The sequence below is a fragment of the Carcharodon carcharias genome, chromosome 7 (genome assembly GCF_017639515.1).
Source record: "Carcharodon carcharias isolate sCarCar2 chromosome 7, sCarCar2.pri, whole genome shotgun sequence".
In the NCBI taxonomy this organism is placed as follows: domain Eukaryota; kingdom Metazoa; phylum Chordata; class Chondrichthyes; order Lamniformes; family Lamnidae; genus Carcharodon; species Carcharodon carcharias.
Genome location: NC_054473.1, coordinates 146247621 through 146269895, shown reverse-complemented (window position 1 = coordinate 146269895; position 22275 = coordinate 146247621). Strand labels below are relative to the sequence as shown.

At 40.6% G+C, this 22275-nt stretch overlaps 1 protein-coding gene across 2 annotated transcripts in view; it reads right to left on the bottom strand.

The window, feature by feature from the left end:
• Window positions 1-22275, bottom strand: part of itfg1 (integrin alpha FG-GAP repeat containing 1) — a 292356-nt gene that overhangs the window by 249558 nt on the left and 20523 nt on the right. For both annotated transcript variants that reach the window (XM_041192254.1, XM_041192255.1), the window contains exons 2-5: window positions 21335-21413; window positions 21101-21237; window positions 17363-17420; window positions 14-94 (exon numbers count right to left, since the gene is read on the bottom strand). In XM_041192254.1, the coding sequence (XP_041048188.1) occupies window positions 14-94; window positions 17363-17420; window positions 21101-21237; window positions 21335-21413 (355 nt within the window). The remainder of the gene's footprint in view (window positions 1-13; window positions 95-17362; window positions 17421-21100; window positions 21238-21334; window positions 21414-22275) is intronic.

Below are 22275 nucleotides of genomic sequence, written 5' to 3'. Positions count from 1 at the left end.
TGCCAGTGCCTACCTTCCAATCAACGAACATATCTGTGGCTTTGCGTTCCCCTTGATGGTCCCAAATACATCAGGTATCATATCACCATTAAAACTGAAAGGGAATAAATATAAGTTTAGATAAACCTAACTTAAGGGATCAGATAACCAACACTCCCAATAAAACTGAATAAAGCGTTGAAAAACACAGCTCCTTTCACACTTAATCACAACTGTTAGGCAGTAAAACTGACTACCTCATCACAAAAAGAAAATATGTAGTTTTTATAAAAGGCAAAGTTGAAACATAAAAACATATAAACAGAAGTAGCCCATTTATCCCTGAGAGCTTGCTTCACCGTTCAATTAGATTGTGGCTGACCTGTATCATATCTCCATTTACCCATCTTGGTTCCATATTCCCAAATACACTTTATAACAAAATTTAGCAATCTCAGTATTGAAACTTACAATTGACCTAGCCTCAACAGTTTTATGGGAAGCATATCAGATGAGATATGCGTTTTTCTTTCTCCAGATAGCTTGGTGTTGAGGTCATTTTTTGTACCCAATATAGGATGCCAGTTCCAATTGAAGAGGCTCAGATTGATTTTTGCCCCTGGATTTTTATGCCCAGCATTAAGAAAGTGTCAGAACAAAAATAATAACCTTTTGAACATTTGGTGTTGCAACTGCAACTTATAAAGTAGGTTTATATTAATTTAAAAGACATTATTGTATGAAAATTGCATAAATGGCCATGTCTTTATAACCAGAATATACAACTTTCTTCATTCTGCTCAGTTTTATGCAAATTGCTAATTCTAAGAAGGTTTTTTCTGGAAGCTGTCATATGATTTAAGTAGTGGTGAAATGTTCCTCTTCATCATATTACTGTTTTCTGAAACAGCTGAGACCTGTTCTTCCAGAACTTTCTCACTAACTGAGTTTTTGACTGGGAAAGTAGACAAAAAGGAAACATCATAAATCTGATAAATAGATAAAATAGCCATCACCATCTGAGGTGAAAACAAAGTAATTTTTGCAACATATTTCTTTATGTTACAGACTTAAATGCATAATTTGGCTGTACAATGCATTACTACATTATAGTAAAACTAACTACATATACACACACACACACATATATATATATATATATATATATATATATAAATAAACATACACCACATCCTGTAAAATTACTTCCCCATCATAGCAAATCAAGAAACAATAATCTATTTAAATCTGAAAATAGCAATATCTTCCCCCTCTTCATTGCAGATTCATATAGGTTTCCATTTCATCAAATAATCCATTTGTCAAGCTGAATAAATTGGAGTAACGTATTAATTATGTAAGTATCTGAATTAAAATGGTTTTGATGGCTAAGTAATTCTACTAGCATCCACTCTGTTTCAAGTTGCTCCTGGTCCCCAAGCATCAATGGCCGATTAAGGTTTTTGTCTTTAAAGAGAAATTTAATTGGCTTTCAAAAGTTGAAATTCATTTTTTTGGAAGGTAATAATATAAGACTTTTCTTCATAGATGTGAAGCTTAGCTATGAGTTAACTCTTTATATAAAAAAAACACAACTTTGGGCCTGAATTTGTTGGAAAATGTGTTTTGACAATTGTCGTTAATTTGACATTTCAGTTGTGTTCATATTGTACTATATCTCTACTGCAAAATTGATCTGTTAACAGCATAGTTAATAGAATATGACCCTTAAGAGTGGCACAGCTAAAGACTTATCCCACAGTGCACCCACATGGCACTATAAAAAGCTGAGACCAAAGCTCAGGTGTGGTACTGAGAGTGAGCTGAAACTTCTGAAATTACCTTAAACCAATTTTAAAAGCAAATTCAATTATAAAGGCTTAGTAAAATGCTGAAAAAATGAATTTCCCAGTGTTGACACACCACTTTTTTGCAAAGATGTTGCAAGCCATTTCTTTTCACTGATCACAATTCTTTAAAAAATTCTTTCACCAGATGTGGGTGTTGCTCACCAGGCCAGCATTTATTGCCCATCCCTAATTGCCCTTGAGAAGGTGTTTGTACACTCATAGTGCTGTTAGGAAGGAAGGGAGTTCGAGGATTTTGACCTAGCAACAATAAAGGGACGGCAATATAGTTCCAAGTCAGGATGGCATATGGCTTAAATAGGAACTTGCAGGTGGTGCTGTTCCCATGCATCTGCTGCTCTCGTCTTTCACGGTGGTAACAGTCACAGGTTTGGAAGGTGCTGTCGAAGGAGGCTTGGTGAGTTGCTGCAGTGCATCTTGTAGATAGTACACATTGCTGCCACTGTATGTTGGTGCAGAGGGAATGAATGCTGAAGATGGTGGAAGGGGTGCCACTCCAGAAGGCTGCTTTGTCCTGGATGGTGTTGAGCTTCCCGAGTGTTATTTGAGCTGCACACATCCAAGCAAGTGGAGAGTATTCTAGCACACTCCTGACATGTGCCTTGTAGATAGTGGACAGGCTTTGGGGAGTCAGGAGGTGAGTAAACGGCTGGTCCAGTTCAGTTTCTGGTCAATATGTGGGGGATTTAGCAATGGTAATACCACTGAATGTCAAGAGGAGATAGTTAGATTCTCTCTTCTTGGAGATGGTCATTGCCTGGCACAAATGTTACTTGCCATATCTCAACATTATTTTGTAAACTTTCTGCCTGAAAGCCTAAAGACTAATTATTGAGGCGCTCTCTGGCCAATGGAATTCTACTCCCAAAATGTATCAGTCCTCCTTGCAAATAATTTGTCAACAAGCTGCATTAATGCAGCCCAGATGGAGGATCTTTCTCTTCGATTGTCATGTAATATATTGTATGTATCGTAGATCTACAACACTAGGGTAAAAAGCACAACTCCCATCATTTCCGCTGGAGTTGAAAATCGTAAACTGCTCCAATTTGTTGATTTCAAGATGGAATTTCCTACTTGGGCTGAAGCAGAACTAATTCCAGGCAACAAAGAGGCAGCCATTTGCAGAAAAAAAGAGTCTCACAGGGATTTTGAACATAAATTAATTACTTGTATGAGCAAGTTTAATAATTTTGGTGCATTTATTTTTAATATTTATATGGCTGTCTATTCAGCTGGATCCACTTGGGAAAAGAAATAAACTGAATAACATGATTGGCTTAAATTAGCATGTGAACTAATTGTTTCTCTGTGAAATCTTTCCTTATCTTTACTTTGCCGAATTAATATTCCTATTTAAAACAATTAATCAAGAGTGTGACACGGGCCTTTATTTTGATGTGACTTGATTTTTAATGCTAATTTAGATTTATATTTGATGCACTTAAATCTTTTAATTATGCAGATATCTTAACACAACTGGCAGATTTAACAAAATTCCATTAGCTCATTCTAATAGTAAGGGCAAAATAAAAATATCTTTCAAATGTGGTGGCAGAAGTATCCAAAAGATTACAGATTCATTGAGATTATTTAGCACATTCGCAGAGATTATTAAGTTATTAATTAATTCCTTGGCTTTTAGAATTTGTCCAACTTAAAACAATAGTATTTTAAAATTCCTGATCTCACATAATCAATAGCCTTGTATTTGTTGCTGTTCATAGTGTTATACCCTTCAAGAATGTCATATACCATATCTGTCCGTAGGACATAAAAATCATGATTAGTAACAGAATGAGTCATGGAATAAGTCATAAGTTGCAAAAAGTGCCAAGAGGAAAAGAGTAAAGAAAAAACAAAGTGATCAAATTCCACAATTTTACCCCTACTGCTGTCATTTACAATTCCAAATACCACAAACCAAATTGCAATTTTCTTCAAGTTATTTCTGTGGCCATATTGCTCCTAAACTATTTATGAAAGTACAATTTATGACATATATGGGGGAATTTTCCCAGAATTGCACTAAGTGCAGTAGCGGCTGGGTAAAAGGGAGTCCTACCCGCCGAGGAAAATGGGGGGTTTTCACCTTGCATTTCCTGAGCCTGCCTCATTATATATTCAGTCCCATGAAACACGCCATTTCCATGATGGGCGGGCTCTCATTCGCCCCCTTGCCATCACCCCGCTGTTGCATCACGGCGGCCACCATCTTTAAAAGACAGCAACCAGTTCACCATCGCTGTCTGGGAGACATGGCCAGCAAAGGTAAAAAGACTGCAGCCCCCCACTTCAACAACAGGTCCCTCGACTGACTGCTGGATGCCATGGAGGCCGGCTGGGATGTGCTCTACCCCCGTTCTGGCCACAGGAAGGGTAGCAATGTCACCAACCTTGCTTGGGAAGCAGTGGCAGTGGTGGTCAGCGCAAATGCCCTGCAGAGGACGGCAGCCACCCAGTGCCGCAAAAGGATGAATGATCTCCTCTGTTCCACCAGGGTAAGTCACTCTTTTCATCACTCCCAACTCTCAAACTCTCAGACCTGTCAAACCGGGCCCTCACTCACTGCCAGTGCAAGGGACATCACCATTCACACACACACACACACACCGTCACTGTTCTCATCCCATCCATGTGACTACTCACTACCCACACAGGCCAGGCATACTTATCATCTGGCCCGGCAGGCATCCTAATACGCTCTCCCCATCTCTATCCATACAGGACAAACTGGCTCACAACAGGAGGGAAAGGTCACAGACAGGTGGAGGGATGCCAGAAATCAAAGTTCTGACAGAATTAGAAAACAGAGCCATCCAGCTGGCCGGCGATGACTGTGCTGCGCTGATGGTGAGGTCGGCACTGCTCTGCCAAGTGATGATCCAGCGATGCAACATCCATCAGGCAACCATACCTATAGTGATATGTCCTCTTTCACAGGCCACTGCCATGCACTAATTATCCCCTTGCTTTCACAGGCACGTCTGCCAAACAGCTGACAGAGTCCATGATCCAGGGTCTCCAATCAAGCTCCGAAGTAACTTCTGAAGAGGAATCTGAAGGTACCCTCCCTGAAGTTCCATCATAGTGCTCAGCCATACCCTCCACCAGCGCAGAGACATACACCTTGGTGGGGCCTAGCTTTAGAGTAGCCTCAGGATCACAATCTGATGAGCACATCGCACTTTCTGATCCACAGCCAATGGAGGTCTTCCCAGGTCCCCGGCCCTCTGAGGACAGCTAGATGCCAGAATGTTGCTGAGTCCGAGTCAGATGATGAGTCTTTGAACGCTGTTATATCACAGTTGCTGGAGCTGCAAAGGCAAGCTAGGAACAACAGGGAGGGATGTCTGCTGCACTCCCTAGATTGCAAGGCATGATGGAGAAGTCCGTCCATCTTCAGGTTGAGGTGATAGCGCTGGCATTGCAACACACTGAGGTCAACACTGGCAGGATGGTGGCCGACATGGAGACCCTGGCCCAGGACGTCATTGTTGCACTGCTGCGCGGGCTTAACACCATCGCTGATGCCACAGTTGGCCTCCAACAGTGTGTACTCGAGAGGGGCGCTCACCCCTTCCGCTCACGGAGTCAACCAGGGGACCTCAGGCACCTATAAGGAGAAAGATCAGCAGGCGCGAGCTTCGGGGCCACCCGGCCCATCTGGCTCCCCCTTCTCCTGTGACCTTTGCAGATCCAGCTTCACATGCCAAGGAAGGTGCCACTGCTACATAGCAAGACCCTGAAAGCAGGCCAGAGCCCTCCAGAGGACGCCTGCCAAAGTCATCACAGACGAGGCATCACAGTCAGCTGGGTGCCTCTATCTGCATATGTCCAGGGAGCACCAAGGCATAGTGGCAGGGTTAGGAAGGTTAGGTAAAAGTAAATAGTTGCACAGCCTGGCTACAGGTGTTGATCACTTGTACACACTGTTCACTACTGACAATAAACTTCTAAGAATGTTTACCTGCCTGTGGCTCCTTATTCTGATGAGCAGTATTCTTGCCACTCAGATGTGAAACTTTTCTGTACAAGATAAAAGGCAGACGTCTCAGTCCAGGGCCTCCTCCCTATGCTCTGTGCAGCCTTCAGACCACACAGTGATGGCCCAGCCTCACACTCCCTGGAAACCATACTGATGCCTGCATCTTGGCAGTGCTGGTCGGTGCTGCCAGAATGTAGTGGGCAGGTGTCATAGAGTTCTCTCATTCTCTCCGTGTGCTCTCAGCGCCTTTAAGGTGGGACTGGCCTCCATCACACCAGCATTTGCAACCAGTGATGCTGTGCACCAGCTCCTGAAGGGCTTGAGGTGCTGAAGGCTGACACAGCATCAGACGCGTCTAAATTTTCATGGCTGCATCCCTAAGACAGCCCTGATCATGGAATGCATCCCTAAGATGGCCCTGATCATGGAGTCCGAGTGAGCTGCCCTTGGCCAGACAGGAGTCAGGCATTCTCAGAGGCTGTGTGAAGATCCAAGGGGTGTCCTCACTGCATGTCGTCATCATCCTCCATAAATCCAGCAGCTATGAGGGCCTCCAGAGTCTGCCTGCCTCGTGGAGCCAGTGCGAGAGCCTCATCCCTGCATCGTCACCATTGAGGACCCCCTCACCCTCATTCCCATCAGTGTCTTCCTCATTGGAGGAGACGTGCAACTCCTCCATCTCCTCACCCCATTGCGGCGCCAGGTTGTAAAAGACGCAGCAGATGACGACAATGCATGACACCCTCTGCGGACTGTATTGCAGGGCTCCACCAGACTGGTCCAGGCACTGGAACCACATCTTCAGCATCCCGATGGTCTGCTCCACCAGGTTGCGAGCTGATGCATGAGCCTCATTATAGCGCCACTCTGCTGCAGTCTGAGGCTGCCACACAGGTGTCATCAGCCATGGCCTCTGCAGGTGGCCCTTGTCCCCAAGGATCAAACCCTGCAGCCTCTGTGGACCCTGGAAGACTGGAGGGATCTGCGAGCAACTCAGGATGTAGGCATCGTGCACATTCCCTGGAAACCGTTCAGATTTCCATCATCTGCAGTATTTTGCTTTTATCTTAGTGTTTAATTCACTGTCACTGTTCTTCCAGGAATGCCTACCTTCAAGAAGTACTGCTCTTCTACAGGATTTCCGTTTGTCTCTTCTGCTCTGTTAATGTCACCATCAACACCTCCTTTAGCCAGTATCACTATCGTTAATACCCCTTTGTCCTTTTGTCCATGACATCTCTGGCAATCTCTCCTTTGCCTCCACCTGTCACTAGCCTTCTATCCAGCTTCACCTGCTCCACCCACCTTAAACAGTATAAAATTCCATACATTTTTACTTCTCTTTAGCTCTGAATAAGAGTCATAAGGACTCAAAACGTTAACTGTTTTTTTTCTCTCCACAGATGCCGTTAGACCTGCTGAGTTTTTCCAGCATTTTCTGTTTTTGTTTCAGATTTCCAGCATCCGCAGTATTTTGTTTTTAACTATACATTCTCCATGGCAACGCCTCTACCAAAGTCTATTTGCCAACCAATGAGCACTCTCTTCTCATTAAGCATAAACTGCTCCCTTTACACTTAGTATACTTGCAAATATTCTGATGAGTGCAAGACGTGAGACATGAGAGCTCTGATGTGTCTTTTTTCAGCGATTCTTAATTTATAATATAATGAACATATCATGACTGAGAATTTTAAAAATGTCAACTTATTTATTAGTTGTATGTAATATATGGAAGTGAAACACAATTTCAAAAGGTCAAGATAGCAGTACATTAATTAATTCATACAGAAGTGTTAATTTTTTCATACAAAATTCAGGAAACAGATTAAGATTCTTACAGGCCTTTAATCAAATTATACATGGGTACAAGAACAGAGTTCCTGCCCACCACTACAACTTGGAGCTTAAAAGTTCAAAAATACAAACTTAACCATTGGGCAATAATTGTCATGTTTATTCTAAGTCTGTGATGTCTCTGTGGACAGAACTGTTATTAAACCAGGCTTCAAAGATGCAAGAACAGACATTTAAATACTTGGTTGCAAACAGCTTAATTTACTGTCCCTGATTCAATAGACAAGAATCTTGCTAGTGAATACACCTGTTGGTCAGCCATAATAACTATTGACTTTTTCTCATAAAGGCATATCCAGTGGATAAAAAAAACTTATTTTAGAACAGCGTAGGTAACAGAGGAATAGAGTGTGGAGATTTTTTTTAATGGGATGTGGGCGTCACTGGCTAAGCCACCATTTGATACCAATCTCGAGAGGCATTTGAGAAGGTGGGGTGAGCTGCCTTCTTGAACCACAGCAGTCCATGTAGTGTAGGTACATCCACAGTGCTTTTGGGCAGGGAGTTCCAGGATTTTGACGCAGCAACAATTAAGGAATGGAAATATATTTCCTAGTCAGGATAGTGAGTGGCTTGGAGGGGAACTTGCAGGTGGTGGCAGTCCGATTTGTCTGTTGCTCTTGTCCTTTTGGATGTCAGCAGTCGTGAGTTTGGAAGGTGACGTTTCAGGAGCCTTGGTGAGTCCCTGCAATGCATCTTGTAGACGGTACACACTGCTGCCACTGTGCAGCAGTGGTGGAGGGAGTGAATGTTTGTGGATGGGTGCCAATCAAGCAGGCTGCTTTGTCCTGGATGGTGTCGAGCTTCTTCAGTGTTGTTTGAGCTGCACTCACTGGGGCAAGAAGAGAGTATTCCATCACACTGCTGGTTTGTGCCTTGTGGACAGGCTTTGGGAAGTTAGATGAGTTACTCGCCGCAGAATTCCCAGCCTCTGACCTGCTCTTGTAGCCACAGTATTTATATGGCTGGTTCAGTTCAGTTTCTGAATTAAAATGGCAAGAAGCAAGAAACTCAATCATGTTTGTGGACTGAAGCAAAGTGTTCAGCAAAGCAATCACACAATCCGCATCCGATATCCCCAATTTAGAGGAGACTGCATTTTGAGCAGTGAAAGGAGTATGCTAAATTGAAAGTACAAGAAATAAAACGTAGTTTCACCTGGAAGGACTATCTGAGGCACTGGACAGTGGGATAGGAGGTGGTGAAAAGGCAGGTGCTGCATCTCCTGCGCTTGCATGGGAAGGTGCCATGGAAAGGGGATTGGGGGGGGTGGGGGGGTGCGGTTTAGTGTTATGGGAGAGTGGATCAGGGCGTCAAGGAAGGAATGGTTTTTGGGCGGGGGGGGTTGTGCAAGATGTATTTCAAGTTGCCAATGTACTTTAGGTAGCAGAGATGACGAAAGATGATCCATTGAATGTGGAGGATGGTGAGGTGGAAGATGAGGACAAGGGCGACCCCATCCTCTTATTGGGATTTGTTCTTTATACAGAATGTTTCAGAACATGAAAAAAGGGCCTCGTGGCAGGATAGCAGGCAGTGAGTTTGCATAGACTCTCTTTCAGCATATCTTTCCATATAGGCACAGGTTTGGCATTTTGGGTTACTTTATTAACTTCTGAATTACTATGAGAAGCAACAGTGCAAATGAAGTGCTTTTACAGCATATTTTTCTTATGTCAGCATAAAATATAGTGAAATTTGAATTTTAAATATGAGCATGCATTAAAAGAACAAGTGAAGGTAGCACTCAGTACAGCGCATACTTCCGCCACGCTGTGTCAACTCAACATTACAATTGCATGGCTCTTCCTTGAGGTTTTTTCCCTGCCTGGTTGATGGTCTCTAACTTAAAAAGCTGAAAAATAAATCCTTTTATCAAGAGCTTCCATGTCACAGGACGCTTCAGGCCAATCCACATTCAACAACTTGCTCTGAAAATTCTGTTCACATTTTGACAGCTGTAACAAATTGCACATCAGCAGCTGAGGCAATCCACAATATTCTAAATCTCACAACCTTCTAAATAAAAGTCAACTTGCCCTATCTCCCAATGTCAACAGGTCCTTTAAAAAAAATCCAGGATCCAGATCTGAATCTTCACCAAAAGTTAATCAGTTCCTCCCTGGGCCACAACCCGTGTTAGGGGGAAATCAAAAATGCTAAAAGAGAATACAGTAAGAATTTACTGAAAAACCCCTAAAATCTCCAGCCAGACATGACTGCTAAACATATTAAGAGTTGAAGATTACCGGATGAACATTGCACAGCCTTGAGAGTCAGACTGGAGACAAAAGTATGACATAAATTAGATTAAGTGTACTCCCCTCTCACATAGGGAAGGGGCAGATGGTTTTAGCTTAGATATGGGAAGGTGAACAATGGACAAAGAGGGGGCTTTGATGAAACACAGTCTTGAGTTGTAAGCGCCAAGGTCTTTGGTACTTGTTTTAATTCTGATTGGATAATATAATTATGTATATATCCTTTAGAATAACTGGTTAGCAAAATCACATGTTTATGTATTCAATAGGATAAAGTTAGTATGGAACTGGTGTGTCGGTTACCGATTGGATGTATTCAAATGTACTCAAATATGTTATGATAAGAAAAGGTATAAAAGTGGTAAAATGTAATCAGTCAGGGAGCTGGGTCTTCATTCTTAGGAATGATTAAAGCTCCCTTGCTTTTGCTTGAATAAAACCGGAATAAAGGAAGCCTGAGAGCCTCTGTGGTCGTTTCAGGATTGGAGAGTGTAACATGTTCTCTTCACCCTGTGTACCAGGTCTTGTTGATATCCACCCATTCACAAAGAGATATATTGTTTACAGGCAAAAACATTACCTCTGACCACCTTCAGTGGCGGGGGAAAATAAGCATAAGTACATTTGACACTTTTCTGCTAAATAAGAATATTGTATTTTACACGATTAATGGTGTGATGAGCAGGGTTAATACATGTGACTATTTTGCATAAATATCAGGTGTCAGCCATGACTCAGCAGATAACACCCTCACCTCTGAATCAGAGGGTTGTAGATTCAAGTTAGACCCCAGAGGCTTGAGAACATAATCTAGGCTTACATTCCAGTGCAATACTGAAAGTTTGCCACATTGTTGAAGGTCTTACGGTTGAGACATTAAGCAGAGCTCCTGTTTCCCCACCTATGTGGATGTAAAAAAACCCATGGTGATATTTTGAGGTGTAGCAGAAGAATTTTCCTGTGATCAATCATTATCCCTCAACCAACAACACTGAACAGATTGTCATTATTATATTGCTGCTTGCGGGACCTGGCCATGTGGAAGTTGGCTGCCATATTTCCTAAATTACATCAGTGACTACACTTCATGAGCACCTCATTTGCTGCAAAGAGGCTTGGGATGTCCCAAGGTCATGAAAAGCACTTTAGTTGTTTCAGATGTTAATTCAAATCAATAATATAGAAGCTTCTTACTCAGATCAGTTCAATTGTTTAGTCATAAAGGCATTTACATAAGTACTCAGCATAAGAAAAAGCCATTAGGTACATTGTCATCAATGCCAACAGTTACATTAGATGCACCTCTCCAGCACTCTGCTGCTCTTTATATGAAGGGAACACTATACAAATGCAATTAGTGGTTATAGATTGTGTTTTTCTATAGCTTCTATATTGTACATTTGCAATCAAATTTAGTTGTTTTGCCCTCAATACATGCTTCCATTAAGTGCTTTTGGATATTTTTCTGTTAGAGGTGCTATATAAATGCAAGTTGTTGAGCACAAATTTGTTTGGAAATTAGATTTATTTAATACTGTAGTGTTTATTGCAGTCTCACTATACTTATAACCTGGCATCAGGTCTTTTTCATATCCTAATTTTCTCTCCAATAACTGTCTACCCAATCACTTCTATCAATGTTCAATGACCAGTGTTGAACTCACCTGACTAAAGTGAACATGCTGCAGGGACACAAAGTTCTGTTATATGTTGAATATGCCAACTGCTTGAACTACCACACCACAAATACACAGCTTTCCATTTAAGTTTTATATTACTAGAATATTCTCTGAATATGGTACACTCTAATTCATCAATTTTTGTCTCGGCTTCTGTTACAGCTCTTTTTCAATGCCATTTAAAAAAAAAATCATTACTTTACTTTTTACTCAATATTATTTCTGTTAAATGTGATTGTGACATGTTGAGAAAATTTATTGATTTGCAATTTGCCTTCAAGAACACAAAGAAAGGAGACAAAGTGAGGATAGAAATGGTCTTCAGTTAATTTTAAACATAGAAATGTAACTGGCATAGATGTGACTAAACAAGGCTAGCAGTACTTGGTGCTTGCATTGATATGTGTGATTTTATGGATTGATGCAAATGCACTGAAACAGTGAAATTATATTACCATGATTTAATCAGGTCATTAAATTTATTAACCCACAAAAAATACTTTCTAATTTTATGCAAGAATATAGATTAGAAAAAGCAGGCAATCATCCATTGTTTTCTTCTTTCAATAAGTTAAATTTATCACAGATTTTGACTAACCACTGGTGTTTAAGATCAGTAAGTCTTTTTTGTAATTTTGCTTAATGGCCTGAGATTAAACTTAGTAACGGCAGGACTTATGCACCCAATGAAATAATGTTAGCCTACTACCATGCCTTTGAGAAGCAAAGAGCATCAGGGGCAAAAATGTATCCAAGGTAATGTCCACTAGTACCCAGTAGATAATCAAACTTTTCATTTCCTGGTCAGAAAAACCACAGTCTGCCACAACATGGCACTCCATTTGACAGCCCATTGAATAATTAGCACAAATCTCCTTAATCAGGTAACTAACATAAATATAAATAATAATAAATAAAAATCAGGGCTATAATTCAATTAAGTCATTTCAAAAGGGGTCCAATGAGGGAAACACTACCATACCCATAAAGGCATACAGGTTTTTTTTTAAGTTAGCTGTCACTTTTTTTTTAAATGATTTATTACAAAGTGTGGATGATAATCATTGCAATAAACAGAATGAATATTGGCAAATTCAGAGCAAACTGAGGTATATCCAGATTTTGGATCAAATGAGGAACAGCAAACATTGCCAGTTGAAGGAGGAAAAAGCTAACTGGTTTGCATATTATTTTTGAACTAATGCAATCCTTCCTAAAGAAAAGCAAGAGGAAACCAAAGCTCTAAAGTATTAAGGGGTTAACTTATCATTTATTTCAGCAAAAATAAAAGTTGTTTAAAACTATAACTAATTCTGCAAATTTAGCAGCTCACCAATTTAAATTAACCAAAGTATTTGTGAATCATATTTATTATTTCTACTTTTTCAATTTCTTCAGTTGGCATGAAAGTGCAATTGATTATGAAAATAACTATGAACAAGATATAGAAAATGTATCTTTGCACAAAATGTCTACCATAAATGAAGTTAGCCTTTGAACAACCAACATTTTTCAAAAGATATTTCCCTCACCTCCAGAGTACAGAATTCAACCCCATATGACTATCAACAGCTAAACCTTCGATATGCTTATTTTATAACTTAGCAATAAATCTGTGTATTACAAAACAATAAATAGTTTTTTTCTCTCCCCGGAACAAAACCTAACTTGCTGCTAAACCAACATTTCAGAGAATTCTGGGATGTTACCTTCTGGTTACTTTTGGCTGGCAAAGATGATGAGCAAATGTTCATTCAAAATAAAAACTGCTAATTTATTTGAATATTTTTGAAAAAGATATGTCGAATTTTTTCATGTTGCACTCATCAGGACACTTTGCAAGAACAGCAATATAAGGGGAAAACATCAATTTATATTGTATGAGAAGAAAGTGCTGATTGGTTGGCAAGTGGACTCTGATTGGAAGGGCCATTGCCATGGAGAATGCACCAACTGATGGTGACAGAATTAACTGCCAAGCATTACTTGAAATTTAAACCATATGGTATATGAATTTCAGGGTGGTATGATGATAGTTATGTAGGCTCTACATCCCAAAGACTGGCAGATCATAAAAAACAGCCGCTGTTCGCAACAGGCCAAGTACAGGCCGTACCCAGCCAGCCCATGTTTGCAAAACTCAAAACAGTATCCAACATGAGATATAATTCCACAATTGGGCAACATTTGCTAAATAATCCTCAGTGTGCTAAGAATTATGCTGAAAACCAATTTATGATCGTCAGTCGAGTTTGCAGTGTGGCTCATTTGCATGTACTAGAAACTACATGTATTAATACACAGGGCCCTGTTCTTTGCACCTGCTTCAGCTAAACAAAATAATTGACAGCCATTCACTGACTCACTCCTCAGGGCAATACCTTGACCAATCAGGGTCAAGCTACCTGGTTTAAATCTCAAACAATGCTTGGAAGTTAACTGTCAGTCACAATCATTGATATATTCTCCATTGCACCGCCTCTACCAGAGACCATTTGCCAACCTATTAGCACTCTCTTCTCATACAGCATAAATTGTTGTTTTCCCCTTATATTGGTATTCTTGTGAAGTGTGATGACCACAAGACCAAAAGCTTTGATATGTTTCTTTTTTCAGCAATACTCAAGTTCTGTACTACCAATAACTAATGTATTTATGAATTCACATGTATGGCATCCTTTTTTTTTAAATAAATAAAGATAGTAAATAATCCATATACAAATTAATAACTTTTGAGGAAGGGGAGAGAAGAGTAAGGTTTTAAATTTATAGTAGAACCTAAATGCAGAGCAACCTATATGCATAATAATATAATAAGTAACAAGTTACAACTGGACAATCGAGAGTTAATATTTGCACAAGCAATTCACTGTTTTCAAATTTGGTGCTATTCTTACTATGAGAATGGCTTGAAGATTTACAAACAATATTACAACATATGAAAAGTAAAAAGCAGCTACATTCAGTAAAAAAATGATCACTAGAGAGGATATTATAGGGTTAGATAAAATTGTCACTTAAGATGTTAAGAACTAATTACATTTCAACTGCTTACAATTTGCATAATTTCTAAAGTTTTTTTTAAGCATTCTCGGGGTGAATAATTTTACTTGTTATGCTACAGGCATGCTACTCCATTTTTAGGCTCAAGGTAATGAAACAAGTGGTTCAAATAAGATCACTGTGAAGAAACCACTACCCTTAGTCATTCCTCAACACTTTGATCAATTTCCAATCACACCATTTTCTGTTTTTGAGCAAATTTATATTGCTTAAACTTCACGTAAGTATACTAAAATGGTATAAAGGGTTAATTGACTTGGTTGTCCTGAATGGTAAATGTACTACTCAATGACCAGAAGTCCCTACAGTGGTCCCCCCAAAACCAAAAAGATCCGCATTATTTGTTGAGCAAATCCACTCTTGAATGCCAAGTTAGTAAGGTACCGAAGTATTGGGAGATAATCAAAAGGCAAGAAGAACCAGTATGAATAGAAACCCCTGGGGCAGAATCTTCCCCCCCGTTGATGGTGGTGGGGGGGGAGGGGGGTAGTTTAGGAGTGGGTGCAGGACGGTGCGCCTCCGATCAGCGCCCCCAATCGGGGGCTCACCGTCATTTTACGTGGGCGGGCCAATTAAGGCCCACTCAGCATGACGTCCACAAGGAAGCGCTTTGCACTCCCTGTGCGGGCGGTGGGGAGGGGGGGGGGCGGTGATTCCCTGAGGTTAAGTGCTGCCTCAGGGCGATTGGCTCCTGTCTGAAAAATGTTTTTAAAAAGAAAAAAATTTCCCTGACAATTCCCCTCATGTGACAGTGTCACATAAGTTGGGACATGTCCATCACTTTCATTGACAATTTTATTAAAAATTTTAAAACCTACATGAAACGTCATCCCACCCATGGATGAGGTTTCATGCTTTTTCTTAAACCCGCTAGGGCTCCCGGCCTGCCCACCAACCTTAAGGTTGGACGGGCAGGAACATTAATTACTTTCACAAACAAAAACAAAAACAGAATTACCTGGAAAAACTCAGCAGGTCTGGCAGCATCGGCGGAGAAGAAAATGCTGCCAGACCTGCTGAATTTTTCCAGGTAATTCTGTTTTTGTTTTTGTTTTGGATTTCCAGCATCCGCAGTTTTTTTGTTTTTGTATATATATACATTAATTACTTTAGCTACTTTGTCAATGGCCTCAATTGGCCATTGACAGGTCAGTGGGTGCACAGCTGATTCTGCTGAGCCCTCGCTGACCTGAAAATTGAAATGAGGCGGGTTGACATCGGGAGTTCCACCCGACGTCATCCCATGTTAATTTACGTGTCGGCGAGCGGGTCCCGCCCCCTGCTCGGGAAATTCTGGTCCTGGTCTTTGTATTTGAGATAACAATCCTAAAACATTTTGGAGAAAGGAAGATGAACATTTTGTTTTTCTTTCTATTGTTACCCTTGTAGTTCTTCTTTCTAAATTCTCAGTAGATAAGTATATTCCTCCTCTCCCAAAGTATTACTTAGTGGCATAGTGGATGGCGAATGCTGAGCTCTTCAAATTCCAGAGGGAAATTTGAGGCAGCTGCCACAACTGTTTGCAACGTGTACATTGTTTCGAGATGCGTGCCTTGAACTTAGTAGTAATGAGCCCACCAAGACTTAGAGGTTTTTTACAAAACTAAATTAAACATTTATTAATAGAAGAAAAGATTTTAAGCATATACATGGGTCTACAATTTATTACCATAATTTTAAAATCTCCCAATTATTCTAGCTCCTAGTTACATCTCCGTTAAGGCAACAGTAAAACAGATTTCAATAGACCCAGGCAAGGTAAACAATACCCTGGACAGTGATATTCAAAGTGAATTCTCTTAGCTTCGGTTTCTGTAGATAGCAGCTTGGTACATAGGGGCTGGAGGCTTTTCACACTTGTTAGATCTTAGAATGCCTTATTTCCTTACACATAACCTCATTTCCTTTATATGTTTTCCTTCCTTTTTAATGTAAATCCCATTGTTCCAATATATCTTTGCAACTTTACTTTTTCCATAATATAAATTTTTCATAGTACTCATATTATTGGTAATCTTTGGGAAAAATAAATACATTGTTAGGCTTAACTTCTTATGGCTAGGTATGACATCCCATCATCTCTCTGAAATTCAAACTACTCTGGTTTATCTAAAACTGCAAATGTTCCTCACACCTCACATCCTAAAACGGCAGCCACCTTTAGTATTCAGCATTTCAAACCTAGATGGTCTTCTGATACATCAAAGCACCCAGACTACCTGTCTGCAACTCAATCAAATCCCCCCCCCCCATACACACATACATGCAGAGAAACTAATCCAAACCCCACTATTAACTTACCTTTACAATAAATCACAATAATATTATGAAAATTACTATACTTTCATGACATTTAGTGTTATTTTTGGTCTCTAGCGAAATGCAACACAACAATACTGCCAATTGAGGGAAAACCAAAAAGTCAGGAGAATTGATGACACTCAGTCTTATTTAACCAACAATAAAATAACTGTTTTCTAACATTCCAGTATTTTGAAAAGCAGAGTTGAGTAACTATTTTCCCACAAGGCAAATTAGGATGGGTGGCAGGAAGAAATAATTTTCATTAGTTTTTGGATAGAACAAGTTAACTAGTAGAGATCAAATGACGCTATTCATTATATAGACACTCACATTCAAATACAGGTTAAGACAGAGAATACTTACTCCAGTACTAGTGGTTCATCCAAAAAGCTGTCCTTTAGAATGGTAAAAAGTTTTGGATCTAAGAAAGAAAAACAATTAATTTACAACTAGCAATTGGAAAACTCTTGTGTAGTACTAAATATAGAGTTTTAACATGATGTGCTAAAAATTAATGATAAAAGCTTTTAATGGCATAAAATCATAAAGTTAAAAAATTATAATGGTCCACTAGATACAGTGACATTCTATGGATCCCTAATAACATCAGTTGGGGCTCAGTGGTAACATCCTTACCTCTAAGTCATAAGGGTACAGCTTCAAGTTCCAGTCTAGAGACTTGAGCGCAAAACTTAGAAGGACACTTTGTGTAGTACTGTGGGAATGCTACAATATTGCAGCTGCTTTCTTTTGCCTGAGACATTAAACCGAGGCTCAGTCTACCCCATCAGGTAGATGGCAAAGATTCCATAGGCCTATTTTGAAGAAAAGCAAGAGAATTCTCCCTAGTATCCTAGCCAGTATTTTTCTCCACCAGCATCAATAAACCAGATTACACAGTCATTATCTCATTGAGGTTTCTGGGACCTTGTTGTGTGCAGGCTGCCTGCCCCATTTCTTAAATTAGAACAATAACTTCACAAAAAAATGCTTCATTGGCTGAAAGGCAATGAGATGTCCTGAGATCTTGAAAGACGCTATTGAAAGAAATTTCTTTATATTTTTAAATCCATAAGAAACAAGGAGATTTATTCACTTGCTGCCGCTCCATCCCACCACCTCCCCACATCAAGATGAAACATTCAATGGTGGCACTGTGCGAGATAATGCTGTTGGAATTACATTTGCTCTTGTGCATAATTGGATCATGACAGTTTGTGTGTAAAGGCTACAATAATATTATTTTGAGACAAACAGCCTACTCTAAATCCAAAGTTGCTTAATTTTATATTGATTTGAATAATTCAAATTTCTGGCATTAAATTCTTACTTTGGTGTGTTACTTTCACTGCTTAGTTTGAATTTTTTTAAATTCCTTCATGGGATGTGGGCATTGCAGGCTAGGCCAGCACTTACTAATTGCTCTTGAGGTGGTGGTGGTGAGCTGCCTTCTTGAATCGCTGCAATCCAAGTGCTGTAGATACACCCACAGTGCTGTTAGGGAGGGAGTTCCAGGATTTTGACCCAGCAACAGTGAAAGAACGGCAACATATTTTCAAATCAGGAGTGTGTGGGGCTTGGAGGGGAACTTCCAGGTGGTGGTGTTCCCATGCATCTACTGCCCTTGTCCTTCTAGATGGTTATGGGTTTGGAAGGTGATGTTTAAGGAGCCTTGGTGAGTTTGTACAGTGCGTCTTGTAGATGGTACACACTGCTGTCACTGTGCGCCGGTGGTGGAGGGAGTGAATGTTTGTGGAAGGGTTACCAATCGAGTGGGCTGCTTTGTCCTGAATGATGTAGAGCTTCTCGAGTGGTGTTGGAACTGCACTCATTCAGGCAAGTGGAGAATATTCCAACACACACCTGACTTGTGCCTTGTAGATGGTGGACAGGCTTTGAGGAGTCAGGAAGCGAGTTACTCGCCACAGGATTCCTGGCCTCTGATCTGCTCTTGTAGCCACAGTATTTATCTGGCTAGTCCAGTTCAGTTTCTGGTCAATGGTAACCCCAGGATGTCGATAGTGGGAGATTCAGTGATGCTAATGCCATTGAATGTCAAGGGGCAATGGTTAGATTCTCTCTTGTTGGCAGTGGTCATTGCCTGATGCTTCTGTGGCATGAGCTTTACTTGCCATTTGTAAGCCCAAGCTTGGATATTGTCCAGGTCTTGTAGCATTTGGACATGGACTGCTTCACTATCTGAGGAATCACAAATAGTGCTGAACATTGTGCAATCATCAGCAAACATCCCCATTTCTGACATTACGATGGAAGGAAGGTCATTGATGAAGAAGCTGAAGATAGCTGGGCCTAGGACACTACCCTGAGGAACTTGTGCAATGATACCCTAGGACTGAGCTGATTGACTTCCCAACAACCACAACCATCATCCTTTGTGCTAGGTACGAATCCAACCATTGAAGAATCTTCTCTTCGATTCCCATAGACTCCAGTTTTGCTAGGACTCCTTGATGCCACACACAGTCAAATGCTGCCTTGATGTCAAGTCATTCTCACCTCACCTCTGTAGGTCAGCTCTTTGGTCCATGTTTGTGCCAAGGCTGTAATGAGCTGGATGATCCTGACAGAACCCAAACTAAGCGTCAGTAAGCAGGTTATTGCTAAGCAACAGTGCTTGATGGCACTGTTGATGACCCCTTCCATCACTTTACTGATGATGGGGGGGTAGAGTGATTGGGTGGTAATTGGCTGGGTTGGATTTGTCTTGCTTTTTTTGTACAGGACATACCTGGACAATTTTCCGCATTGCTGGATAAATGCCAGTGTTATAGCTGTATTGTGATTTTGTACAACTGAGTGGCTTGCTAGGCCTTTTAAGATTCAACCACTTTGCTGTGGATCTGGAGTCACATGTAAGGCAGACCAGGCAGATTTCCTTCCCTAAAGGACATTAGTGAACCGGATTTCGCAACAATCAACAATAGTTTCATGGTTTAATTGCAGATTTTTATTAAATTCAAATTTCACCATGATAGGATTCAAACCTGGGTTGCCAGAGCCTTACCTGCTTTGCTAGTCCAGTGACAATACCATTATGTTATTGCCTCCCTATCCAATCATCATCGGATTGACATTTCCCTCAAACTCCAAACCCCCACTGCCTCTCACCACCACCTCGATACTACGTTGCATTTCTTGCCGGCTCTTCTTTATCAGAAGTCTGTCCGTCTGGACACACCGTTGCAGTGGTGAAGGAGGGGCGAAGTTATGACATGCCCCTTTTTACGACACAAGCTGTCATATGGCAAGTTTAAAGGTCTACTGTGAATTTTAGTGGATGAATGACTGTTCAGTAAGTGAATGGGTACGGTGGTAAAGTGGATAGTTGGGTGAGTTGATTGGGGTAGGTGGGTTGCGTGGGCAGGGTAGCAGGTGGGTAAGTGGGTGACTGGGTGAGGGGGGGTCAGGGATAGTCAGATTGGGGACTAGTCAGGTTGGTAGTTTGGATGTTGTGGGTGGTCAGTGGTTGGGGGATAGCATGGTTAGAGGGGTAGTCAGAGGTCAGCTGGGGTCGGGGGTGCAGTTGAGTGGTTGGCGGGATTAGTCAGGTCAAGTCAAGTCGTGGGGTGGGGTGTCAATGTGAGTGATTGGCGGAGGGGGTCAGTTGCATTGTTACTCAGGTGTTAGACTAGGTATTTTTGTGTCTAACATTTCCAGGGTAACCATTCAGTTAAGCCCCACAGAATTGTCCGAAGTCCCTGACTCAAGCTCAGAGTTGGAGACATTCATGGAGAGTGCCGGGGAATTGCCCACTGGAAGTTCAAACTTCCTAGGCAATTTCCCCGGAGGCCAGTGTGTCAGGACTTCCACAGGGTCCCAATGGGCATTTTGGGTTGCATCTCCGACGATCCAGAGACCAGAAGATTTGGGGCAATTTATAATTCAACTTTTTAGGCCAAATATTATCAGGGGAACACTACAAAAGCATTCTTTGAGATATTTCATAATGGGCAGACTTTCCTCATATCAGTCTTTTTTTTTTAAGCAGATGCAAAGAAAATGTGAAGGGGTCATATTGGAAGAACGGTATAATTTTGACAAAATAAAATCAAGTACATTTAGTAATAAGCACAAGTTTACCCAATGTTTGATTATTTCCCCAGAAGATAACAATGGTTGTATTGTCATCGAGATTCTTAGAATGAAGACTGAGAAGGACATCCATTTGGGAGTCTCCATCATAGTCCCCTGGTACCACATTGGTAATCACAAGATCACTGAAAGAAATAAAAAGGACAAAGAAAATGATTTGATCAACTACTGTACTTTAACAGTATGTGAAAGCAAGAGAGGCACTGCAAAATAGGTACTCACCTCCACTGTAACACCACTGTCGATTTTGGTTTATAATAGGGTGCCTTTACATCAGCCAACAAGATTATTAATTGATTTTCTAAAAAGATTAAAAAGAAAATTTAAGAAAACAGAACAAAATTGGATAGCTGGTGTATGCAATATATAATACATCATAACTGTATAACAGCCTGACCTACGGGATTGCCAAAGAGACACAAGCAGAGAAACTATGACAGATTATAGTTTTCTATTCCCCTTACACTCATCAGAGGGGGCAATACTGATTCGTGGTGGTGAATTCCTATAAGGAGGTTATATGTAAATTGAAAATTGTTAAGCTGGTTGACCTTCGAAGATCGTCATTTCCTGGGATCAGATAGCAGTCTAATGATTCAATTGAGACAATTGAAAAACAAAAATATTTTCGATATCTTGTGATGTTCTATGGATGTTCCATTTTCTAAAGGATGCATTTACATGTGAAATACATACAACTATCACTATCAAATGATTTCAGACTATACTGAATAGTAGCTGGGAAACAAATGCAATCTATTAGAAGTAAATATTTGATATGTTTTTCAAAGATAAATCTTTAACCAAGCAACCATTTCCGTTTACAGCACAGAATGAGGTAGTGTCTGTACTGGCTTTTTGTTAGAGCAATCCAAAACTAATTCTGGTTCTCTACTCACATCGTTGTACCTTCCTTTGAATCAAATAGTTACCCCTATTGTTCCACAAAAAAAGCAATGGCCTGAGTATGAACTAGGCCCACCGCCAAATCGTTCCATGCGTCAACCTAGCAAGAATAGACTAGCAAGAAATACAGGAAATATTAAAACAGACAGTAAGAGCTTCTACAGGTACATATTTTTTGATTCATTTACAAGATTTGGGCATCATTGTCTAGGCCAGCATTTATTGCTCATCCCTAATTGCCCTCGAGAAGTTGGTGG